Here is a 12074-nt window from a genome sequence, read left to right on the forward strand (position 1 = left end):
AACACCTACTCTTTTGTAATCTCTTTTCATCACTTAGCATATACTATCAACATCTTCCTATGTGCAGTACAGAGTTTCTCATTTAATGTGTGTCTCTGTCTTTGTTTTGGCCTGGAGGAGTCTTGTTTTCCCCACATCCTTTCCTGAGTGACCATCTTACTTACTCATATTATTTGATAAATGATTACCCACTAAACTACTGGCTCTCACAGCATTATCTTTTTCAAACGCATCTCAGCAGACTTTGTATTTTAGTGAGGCTTTTTTTTAAAGATTTTATTTATTCATGAGAGACACAGAGAGAGAGGCAGAGACATAAGCAGAGGGAGAAGCTTCTCCTTAGGGAGCCCAATATGGGACTTGAGCCCCGGACCTGGGATTGCGCCCTGAGCTGAAGGCAGATGCCACCCAGGCGTCTCCAGTGAAGCTTTTAAAGATCAGATAACAACAACAACAACAAAAAATAAAGATCAGATAACATTTCAAATCAAAAGTCTCTAACAGGAGGATTTCAAACACTGTTGGAAATGGGAAGAGATGCTTTGGTTTGGGGGTGGTGGTGAGAGTCTTCCTGGTACCCCTTGAATTATAACACCAAGGAAGTAAATGTCAATAGGCATTACGGTAGAAACCAAGGAGGTAGGATTTGGCTATACCCTGACGAAGACCTCCCGTGTACCTTGGTTTCCTTATTTGTACACTGACCTTCTGGGTCTGATGTGGCTAAACTGTACACAAGGGAGAGGGTATATAATAAGAGATGAATGAGGTTGGAGGAAGAGTCATGGCTGAATTTTCTGGGCCCCTGCGTCAAAGCTGGGGGCTAGAACTTAAGTACAATGAGAAGCCATCTGTCAGTTTTAACCAGGAAAGTAACATGATCTGATTTATAATTGTCTGAAAGTGCTTTTGCTGCTAAATGGAAAATCAGCTCTGCCATTTTATTCCCCAATGCTTTAAAATTCCATCCTCGACAAGAAGGGTAAGGCAGTGACCCTCAAATAAGCTGGGTCTTAGACATTCCTCTTAAATTGCACACAGGGAGAAAGCATTATTGCTTTCTTTTCTCTAAAGGACCCTGAAGTAGAGGGAAAGCCTCCCCACCATGGCCTATAGGAAGAGGCCAGCTGACAGTGGCATTCTGGGAATTCTCTTAGGGCCACTCACAAATCCCATATGGTCTCTTTCTAATTTGGATTGGACAGCTTTCCCGACTTCATCTGCCTTTCCATGATTCTACACTGGTATTTCCTACTTATAAATCAAATAGATGGGTAGCATGAGAGTCGTGGCTGAGTTCAGCACTAGCAGATGCCTCTATAAATTAAAAAAAATGAGGTCAGAAGTAGCTCCTAAGCATACGTTATCAAGAATAAATCTCACCAACTAGCAGAACTAGCTGGAAAAAACAAAAAGCCTCATAACTTTTCTTCCTCCTTACACACTGTGACCTTGTCTGCTTAGTGATCTATTTTCTTCTTAACTTTCCAGATCCCATAATGAAGTTTCCTTTCTCCCATCTTGTGAAAAATACTGAACATATAAAATATTAGAAAGAACAATGCACATCCTTATACTCCTGACATAGTCACAAAAACCCTTTCTTATACCATTTCTGCCTTGATTCCAAATGTTTTACTGAATCGCTGAAGGCAAGTTGAAGTCATTGCATTACTCAGCTTTAAATACTTCAGCATGCAACTCCTAAACCCAAGATTATCCTCCTATGTGACCTCAGTATTATGACTGCCTACATTAAAAAATTTTTTTAATATCATTTAAGATACAGTTGATACTAAAATGTCCTTAGTTGCCTCTAAAACGTTCCTCTTATAGCCTTTTTTTTGGAACCAGCATTCAACTATAATGATTTTTCTAAAGTGTGAAAAAAGCATGATTGTTCTACACAAAAGGACTTCCATGAATTTCTTGTTCGGGACCTGCTTTGTGCTTCTGCTTCTGCATGGGGTTCTCTCTGGCAGGAGCGTGAGAGTGACCAGTGCGATTAGGTCACTTTTGCACTTATCAAGTGCCACACTAATGCCTGTTACTCCTACTGCTTAGGACAACTACTGACACCTCATGGTTATGAGAGCAATGATCATTAGATGATTAATAAGAACCAAAACCTACTATGAAATTGCCCTATCAACAGAGCAAGTAAAAGTGAAGAGGTTTTGGAATCAGGACACAAAAATCTTTTATTTTAAGGGACCCTCATAAAAATTCTTCAAGGGAGGAGTATTTTATTTTTTGTATTAGCTTCAGTTTTAAGATTTTCCTTTGCTATGTTACTTAAAACTCCTGGACCATGAGGGATTTTTTTTTTCCTTTTCAGTTTTTTTGGGGAAGTACTTTTAACTACTGATTTAAGTTTTCTTTTAAATTTTTTTTATTTTTTAAGTAAACTCTTTGCCCAACATGAGGCTTGAACGCACGACCCTGAGATCAAAAGTCGCATGCTCCAATGACTGAGCCAGCTAGAAACCCCTGACCATGAGGGAGTTCCATCAAATACCACAAAACTTCACGTTCTCAACTCACTCAGCCTGAGGCTAACTGAGGACTTGGTTTCTCTTGTGTAATAGATACCATACAGATTCAGGATACACATTTAGGAAAAACAGTGTCAATGTGATCCTACACAGATCGGATTCACATTCAACAGCATTAAACATTACCTTTAGGCTCCATGTCTGGGTGGAAAAACTATGTATTAGTTTTGGCCCATCACCTAAAGGGAATCGTGAAACTAAACTCAAAACAGTATTTTCCTAACATTCTAAGTTTTGAGGCAACCAAAAAACAGTAACACTAACACTAATATTTTATGTTTTTGTCCTTGTCAAGTGAGGGTGCAGAAATGAGCTGGGAACTGGAGGCTCTCAGAAAACTCTGGTTTTCTGGTGGGAAGAGTGTGTGTGTGTTTGGGGGTGGGGTACAGGGCCTAACCAGAGCCCAGCATTCTAAACATTCCCTTATATGGATACGCATAGATGGCTTGTGAAGTGTTTCCTGCATGCTGATGTTAAGCCCCAAAGATCAGGGCCTGTGAAGCAGGCAACAAATTAGGCTTCCCACAGCCAGCTCTGTACAGCAAATATGAGCTACAGCTTCCACCCCTGGTCTGGGATTCCAGGTGCAGTGGAAAGCTCAACTGTGATATATTCCATCTGCTCCTGTTCCGTGGGGCCCTCACTTCCAGGAGCTCTTTGTAAACCTGGCCAAATACATCAGTAACCTTATCTGGTTCTGTGTATCTGCGTGTGTGTGTGTGTGGTCTTTTCCCCGCCAATCTCCGCCTCACTTGAATAATGCTGTATATTACCATGTCTCACCTCTGCTCTTTCCGCTCCCCTCTGAATTGTCAAGGGGAAAAATAATTCTTACTCTGGATCAGAATCATGTCTGGTCAGCTGGGAAAGATCTACAGCCAAGAAACAGGCTTAGAACGTAGCTCAGCCCCCTCCCCTTGGAGCACATCAATGTCTTCCAAGGCTGGCACTTCCTAAAAGGTGGGAATTGGGGATGCAGGGAAATGATATTTAACAACAGTGAGTCACGGTGAGGAAGTTATTTCCTTCTCAGTTTCTGACAACTTTAGTGAGAAAGTCTCCATTTGGATCCAACACATCTTATCACCTCTCTAACATTTGCTAATCTCCATTTTTAACAGAGAGAGCAGCCCTTACACTCAATGGCCTGTGCTGGTAGCAGCTGGAATTACATGAGTTTGGTTAATTTTAATTGAATTTGTTTTTTTGGTTGCTTTCTAATGATGGCAAGAGTTAATGATTTTTTTTTTAATGGAAGTTTCCTTTTAAAATAAATTTAAGTTAAAAAGTCAATTTAAATACAACTGTTTTATAAACAAGAGGACTAGTGGTCTGTAGATATGGCAAGAATCAATTATGACAACACTTCAATGAGTAATCTCTGGAAATGCTGGCTAAGAAGATGTAGATCAGGGGTTCTCCACCCTGGCTGTACCCTGGAATCGAGTGTGGAGCTTCTGGCCTGGCATTTTAGCCAGGGCCTCCTTGGAGCAGGATGAAGGACAGACACGGGATATTTAAAGAGCTTTCTGAGCAACTGTACTAAGCAGCTGCAGGTGGGACCACTACACCACCTCCAGGATGTTTGCAGATGTCCATTTTCCAACAACATGCAGGAGAGCAAGCTGCACTGTGACTCCTGAGCCCTCAGCTTCCAGACATCCTATCCAATGGGGTATCCTCATAGAAAAGTCATTAGTGCAGAACTGGATGACTGAGGCTCTGATCTCTTGGCAATTACTGGCAAGGTTAATGAAACAAACACGGCATGTTTCAAGGATTGGGGTGGCTTTGGATGAAGGTAATTGACAGTCTCTGCCTCAAATGGAATGGTGCTATCTTGAAAGACTTTGGGGTATAAACAGGGATGTTTCTACTTGTCATCTAGAATTGAGCTAAATGTCCCTCCCCTCATCATTTAGGCCATAAAGAGACTTGTGTTAGGTGCAGAGGATACAAAAATGACCCTCATGCAGAAATCTGTCCTATCATCCCCTCCTCCCTATTTCCACTGTTTTTTTTTTTTTTTTTTTTTAATTTTTATTTATTTGTGATAGTCACAGAGAGAGAGAGAGAGAATGAGGCAGAGACACAGGCAGAGGGAGAAGCAGGCTCCATGCACCGGGAGCCTGACGTGGGATTCGATCCCGGGTCTCCAGGATTGCGCCCTGGGCCAAAGGCAGGCGCCAAACCGCTGCGCCACCCAGGGATCCCTATTTCCACTGTTTTATACCCGTATCACTCTGTGGTTGTGGATCTTGGCTGGTGGTCTCCAAACTTTTTGGACCACACGCTTTTCATCAATACAATTTTGAGCAAACATCCCAGTTGACATGTATTTACTTGATCAACTCTGGATAGCTATAATTTAACAGTGTGTTAATATACAAGACGGCTTAGTTTCTTTCTTAATTTTTAAGTAAAGAGTTAAAAGCTATGAGATCATCCTGCCTACCCCCTGGACAGCTAACCTTCTATGCTGCAGACTGAAGGTGTTGACTGTGAAGGGTGCCATTAGGGAAGGGATCATGTCCAATGGCCTCTGAGTCCTGGAGTCCCACACACCGCCTGGCCCATGGGGGTATGTCTACAGAAGCTGTGATCCTCATCTGTCAGACCATGTTTGCTAGGTACCTGACATGGTGATGAAGCTAGCAGGTTTGTTTTTCAGATTGGGACATATGTAAAAGAATGTAAAATACTTAAACACTATAAAGCCTTGGGTACCTGGGTGGCAAAGTCAGTTGAGTGTTTGACTCATGGTTTTGGCTCAGGTTGTGATCTCATAGGTCATGAGATCGAGCCCCTAGTTGGGCTCTGCATTCAGCAGGGAGTCAGCATGAGATTCTCTCTCCCTCTCCCTCTTCCCTCCCTCCCACTCTCACTCTCTTTCTCTCTCAAATTAATAAATCTTAAAAACAAAAACAAAAAATAAACTATAAAACCATGTAGAGGACAGGGATTACTGTGAGTTGAGGTGACTCCTTTCCACAAAGCCTGGCTCATTGTTCACTTATTGCACCATTGGGCTCTGAGTCTGGGTTGGAAGATACACTGTTTGCAGATGGGCCAAGAGGTACTGCTTAGTTGTGCCTGGGTGTAGGATGTACCTCCTGAGTAGCTAGAGGGATGTTTTGTCAGGGTGATGGGAAAAATTACCCTAAATCAAGGATAGGTGGGAATATGGAGCAAAGGTCTGAGATGGACACTAAAGGGTGGGCTTTTGCTTCTTTACTTCCCATGCATCAAGATGGTCTACATTTGTTAAATGTGTGAATACTTCCTTTTAAGGAAAAGGAAGCAAAAATATTTATTGCACTAAAGCCAAACAATAATTTAGAGTGTAAAATAAAAAATGGGAGACCCCTATCTCCTGCTCCCATCACATCCCACACAGGTAACCACTCTTCCTATCTCGGTGAATGTTACTTTTATAACCAAAGTAAAAATCTATGAAAAAATTATTAATATGCTGGAACATAAAGACATCTGCAAGGATATCCTTTGGAATGTGAACAGTGGCTATCTTAGCGTGGCAATGTGGTTTTTGTTTTCTTTTTTCTGTGTTTCTGGGTTTTCTAGCCATGACTTTCTTTCAGTTATGCAATAAGAAAAACAAAATTAAAGGAAAGGACTATAAAATGGAAGCAGGAGATAGAAGGGTCAGACGTGGAGCTGGAACTAAAACAAAAACAAAAACCAACAACGCAATTTGCAAGGCTCTGTAGAGCAGCCCTCTGTCCCTGAGTATGCTAACTCTAAGGATATTGGGTTCTCACCCCAACTCCCGCACTAGCTGTAACCCTGGGAAAGTCATCTCCCTCTAGGGGCCTTGGCTTCCTAGCTGCAAAATGTGGGATTGCACTAGATCAGTGGTTCTCAACAGGGGGAGGTTTTGTCCTCTACAGGAATAATAGGCAGTATCTGAAGACTTTTTTGGTTGTCACAACTGGGGATGGTGCTACTAACATCTAGAGAGAAGGTAGAGTCCAGGGGTGCTGCTCAACATCTTACAATGCACAGGACAGGTCCCGAGAGTAAAGGGTTATCTGGCCCAAACTGCCAGCAGTGCCAAGGTGGTGAAAGCTGCCCTGGATGGCATTTGGTTCTGTGCATTTAGACCCGGACTCTCCTCGCCTCCTGTACGAGAAGCGATGGTTTCATGGCTGCCCAGACTCTGACTGTGGCCCACCCAACTCTAAGGAGGACAGGAGAAATAAACAACAGGGGCCAGGGCAGGGAACACTCTAAAGTCCTGGATGGAAGGTCCTGCCATAAAAGGCAGACAGGCAGACAGACAAGGCTGTCTTCCTCCCAGGGATGGGCCCTCGCTCGTTCACATGAACAAACAGGGCCCTCTTCTGGTGTATGTCGGCATAACGAACAATGGGCTGATGGTTCCAAAACTATGCAAAATTTGAGCAAAAACTTGGCGACTGTGGAGTATTTCCCTGATGACAATTTTATGATTTCTCAGGGTAGGAGATGCTAGAGGAAATACTAGTTGTTAATAAGAGAATTTCCTTTAAAAAACATAACAGAACTTATAAATAGATACCTGACAAATGCTGATTCATTTCAGACTAGACTCAACAAATATTTAAGAGGCTACCACGTCTAGACCCTTTGTGTGCACGCTTGATCAGTGACGCACACAGCCCCACCACCGCAGAGTGGGGAGAAGAAGGTCTCTTCCCTGGGACAACCAGGGAAGAAAGGAAACTGGATTTCTACCTCCCACTAGATACACACAGCAATTCCAAGTGGAGAACAGACTTAAAGGTCTGTTAAGCCTCAAAATGCTAAACTGTAAAACACTTAGAAGATAACACATCTTCATGACTTTAGATAGGAAAGTTATTTTTTTTTTAAAAGTTATTTTTTTAAACAAGCTACAAAAGCACCAACCACAGATAGGGAAAGAATGATAAATATATCAAGTCTCAAGAACTTCTGTTTATCAAAACACACACAACGGAAATATACTGATGATTCATGTATCCACAATATATCAATAATATGTATGGATAAATAAGGAAAAGATGACCGGATTTTAAAACAGGCAAAAATATCAAACAGCCTTTCACAAAAGAGGCTGTCCAAATGGCAGTGCCGTCTGGAAAGGGGCCCAGCATCCGTGGTCATCATGGAAATCAAAACGATAACGAGAGATCATGACGCATCCACCAGAATGGCTATGATGGAAAAGACAGACAAAGACAGTGTTCATGAGGATGTGAAGAAATGAAAACTCTTCTACACTGCTGAATGAGTGAACAAATTGGCACAATCACTTTGTAAAACTGTTCGGTATTATCTATCCACACACTGACTGAGCCATTTTACCACACGGTAAGTAAATCTAATAAAAATGAGAGCATAGATCCACCAAAAGAAATGTATAAGAACATTCATGGCATCTTCATTCATAATAGCATCACTCTGTAAACACCCACCCACAGTAACATGAATGATTCAATTAATCCATACAGGGCGATACTGCATATTCCATGTATTACTCTATTTACGTTAGACCTTAATTAAAAACACCAAGCAAACAACCTGATTGACAGATATAGAGGTTCCTATACTAACACGCACCTTGAATTTTGAGAAGTATTTGCAAGCACCTAACCTAAAGAGAATAAAAAAAAAATACCTTTGAAAAGGTAATCAATCTTTTCAATTTATATTCCCTCTACCTACGAATTAATGATCTATTAATAATCTCAGTTTTAAAACAAAAAGGCAAGTCACAGAAGGATAGGTATTTGTAGCAAAAATTGCAATACGGAACCTACAACGAGGAACTCTGCAAATCTATTAGAGAAAGACAACACGAGATAAATGGGCAGAAGACTTCTTATTTGTACTTTCCAGTTTTTCTGTTATTATTAATCTATAATTATTATGTCCTACTATTTTTTGAATTAATTTTCAGTTCAAACATAATGCATGAAAATACTTTCCCTGCAAAATATTAGACATTCCAGATAAAATGAAAGCCCCTGTCGACCCCCGATACCTAGAGAAAATGAACTTTCTGGTATCCTTGGTATCCTTTTTTTCCCCCTAGATCTTTGTTTTCAATACAGTGTTATTTTTGTGGGTTTTATTTTTAGTTTATTTTATACATATGGCATCATTATGTGTTTTGTCCTGCAATTTGTTCTTTTTTCACTTAGTAATCTTTCAACATTTTCTATGTGGGTATATACAAAGCTACTCGAGCATCTTGTCCTTTCTCACTGCTTCAGAGTCCTCCATAAGAACAGATGTAGCACTGTTTAAATAGTCCATCCTCTGTGGATGGCCATTAAAGCCCCTCCATTCATTCCTTCCTTCTTCCCTTACTTTCTTTTTTTGCTATTAGTGCCCCGCTTTAATTAGAATGGTCTAGATGTCATGCCTCATTCTAACTCAAAAAGCATCGTCTTGGCTTGTGGATCTCCCCAGTTGTCAACTGAAACCATGGTACACAGCTTTGTGGAGCCCTGCTCCTCGCTATGTTGGCCTCTGCTGGGACTGGAATCAGTGCTGAGAACCCCTGCTCTCCTTCTTCCACCTTTGCTGTTGATGGGCTGTGAGTCCTCCCGAGAGGACCCTCTCTGGTTCCCGTTTCCTCATGCGTGAAGAGAGGGAGCAGGAACATAAACCATTAAGGCCTCTGTCAGCGCTGAAGGTCTTTGGTCCTAAGCATCCTCTTGTCTTCACTGATATATGCAAGTGACCACCCTGGCAGGTGTGCCTGGGAAAAAAATTTTCCTTTCCTTGTAGCCCCCTCAATAAATAGTCCACTTCTTGGGGTTTGTGCAGGAGAAGCTTAACTGGTGCTCTCAGCTCTTGGGTTACAGCTCCTTATGAAAGAAGGTGCTCACAGGAGACACGCAGGCACCAAGATTTCTGGGGCCAACCCTCCCCCACCTCCACTCGTTCCGGTGCCCCTGGAGCCTCTCCTCATATCCTGCAGCCTTGAACAGAGCAGTGTTTCCTACCCATCTTGTTCCTGTGACTTCGGAAGGCTAAGTTGCCATGGCAACTCAGGCCACTGAACCATGTTCAAAACCTGTTACCATAAAGAGGAACACTTAGCTGTCTCGAGAGTCTATTTAAAGGGGAACAGAGAGGCAATTACTCCTTATGGAGGGAAAGCGAAACTGTGTGCATTTCTGAGCCTTTCCATGGGGGCAGGGTCTGAGAGAGCAGATGGGACATGTCCCTTGTAGAGGTGGGGACCATGGGCAGGCAGTAAACCTGCTCACTCATACAGACAACGAGAAGCAGGACTCTCTGGGGTTCTTATTCTGAGCATCTCCTCTTGCTTCACCTCCTCCCCTCTCCATGTGCCTCTTGCCTCCAGGATGACCCCTGGCCTGCGCAGCTGCACATAGCCTCAGTCTGCTTACGGTTAGTGCCTCTCCCAAGGCTGAAAGGGGTTTCAAATCCAACCCCTTTACTCTCCACCTCAGGAAACTCCAAAGGCTACCTGTCCAGCATGCGGCTAACCTGCCCAGGACTGCGCCTACCCACCTAGGACCCTGGCTACCTGCCCAGGATGGGGCTACCTGCCCAGGACCACAGCTACCTGCTGCTCCCTCCTCAGCTACTAGCTTGTTCCCTTTGCCTTTCTGCTCCAGCTCATTCCAGGGTTCTTTCCCCTTGTTTGTTTTTTTAAAAGATTTTATTCATTCATGAGAGACACAGAGAGAGAGGCAGAGACACAGGCAGAGGGAGAAGCAGGCTCCATGCAGGGAGCCCGATGTGGGACTCAATCCCAGAACCTCGGGATCATGCCCTGAGCCAAAGGCAGACGCTCAACCACTGAGCCACCCAGGTGTCCCATTCTTTCCCTTTCTTAAAGACATCCAGTTCCACTATCTCCAAAATCAGCTTGTCCCTCCCGACACTCATCACTCTATCCTATTTTCCTTTTTATTCATTTACAGCACGTACCGCCCTCCATATGCCCAGTCTTTGCTTGTTTACTTCTCCAGTCATCTGCCTCTCTGGAGTAAGAATGGTAATAATTTGTCTCCCTTACCCAAGGCCATTCACCCATAACCTAGAGCTGCAGTAGTCAACAGGCGGGTGCTCAATCCCCTCGTGCTGGATGAGTTCATGGATGCTGAAAGATCTTCCCACTGCTTCCTGAGGATTATGCCTCTCCCTATCCTTCTAGTGCTCCCCTGCTCCCCTGCACAGTTAACCCATGGCTGGAGGGCTGTGGAACCCCCACATGGAGGGGAAAAGGCAGCAGAGAGCATTGGGGAGAACAAGGGGAAGGCAGCCTCTGGGACTTAGGCAGGAGGGAGGTGAGGCCAGATGAGCGGTCGGGCAGCTAAAGGGTGCGCTGGGTCTGTGTGGGCCTGGGAGGTGGCAAGCCTCTACCCATCATGATAACCTTGACCAGTTATTTAGTTTTTTACTGTATGTGCTTTCCAAGCTTTGCCTCCTTTCAGCCTCTAAACTACCCTGTGGGTTAGAATGGCTGCTTCATAATAAATGAAGAGAGCACTGTATGCTCTTCCCTCACCCTGGACTGTCACTCCTGGTTCTTCACCAGATCAATCCCTGGTCATTCTCCCAGTCACCTCCTCAGGGAAGTCCTCCCTCTCCCCCAGCACCACACTAGGTACTGTTTAATGTTCCCACGAAACCATGCATGCCCCCCTTATAGCACTTGCTGTAACGTAAACACAGCATTTCTGTGTAAATACTTATTCAATATAAATCTCCCTGCTACTTACTGTCCAGGACCTGAGGCTGGGACTGGCCACGGCTACGTCCCCCAGTGCAGTGCCTGGCTTGTGGCGGCCAAGCAGTTATTGTGTAATGAATGGATGGAATACTAAGCTTCGATGGGTGGCCAAGATCCTGCAGCTAGTGAAGGTGGGGCTGGGACAGGAACCCAGGCCCTGGCTTTAGACAGAATGCCTGTGTTCCTCCCAGGGTTCAAATGGTCGGAGCTGTTGAAGGCAGAATGGAGATGCAGTGCGTGCCCAGTGCTGGAAGAGCACGAGTCTGTGCTGCAGGGCCTCTGGGCAGGATGCAGTAGAAGGGCCTCAAGTATCTGGCTGGGGCAGGGGTCCCTTCCAGCCTGGAGATGCTCCAATTGCTTTGGGCTCACGACTCACCAGAGCTTGCTCTATGAGCAGGCAAAACAGGATGGCATTGCCCACCTCCCTCAGGCTCTGGAACACGTCTGTCTTGAGCTCTGCATACTCAATGATGTCCTTCAGCTGATGGTGAAAGAACTCCAGGATTCCTGGGGGATGAAGGCAGAGTTAGTGGGGAAACTAACCCTGCTCAGCCGGGATTATGGGAAGTACTGACTGAGCAACAGTCCCAGATCTGAGCGGGAGAGTAAAAAACCAAGCCCACATCTCTCTCTATGTGGGCCAGGGGTGAGAGTTCTTTCAGGGCTCAGTACTACAGAAAGCTCAGGAGGCTGGCCAAATCGTTTTTTGGAATAAAACAAACATATACAAATACAGTATCCCTGGATCTCTCCTAGTCCCT

The 12074-nt window shown here is 44.0% G+C and overlaps 1 protein-coding gene across 5 annotated transcripts in view; it reads right to left on the reverse strand.

Annotated features, from left to right (window-relative positions):
- CYFIP2 (cytoplasmic FMR1 interacting protein 2) overlaps window positions 1-12074 on the reverse strand; it is a 123958-nt gene that overhangs the window by 24208 nt on the left and 87676 nt on the right. For all 5 annotated transcript variants that reach the window (XM_072824361.1, XM_072824360.1, XM_072824362.1 and 2 more), the window contains one exon: window positions 11690-11820. In XM_072824361.1, coding sequence (XP_072680462.1) covers window positions 11690-11820 — 131 coding nt within the window. The remainder of the gene's footprint in view (window positions 1-11689; window positions 11821-12074) is intronic.

This window comes from Canis lupus, chromosome 4, assembly GCF_048164855.1.
Source record: "Canis lupus baileyi chromosome 4, mCanLup2.hap1, whole genome shotgun sequence".
Taxonomy (NCBI): Eukaryota; Metazoa; Chordata; class Mammalia; order Carnivora; family Canidae; genus Canis; species Canis lupus.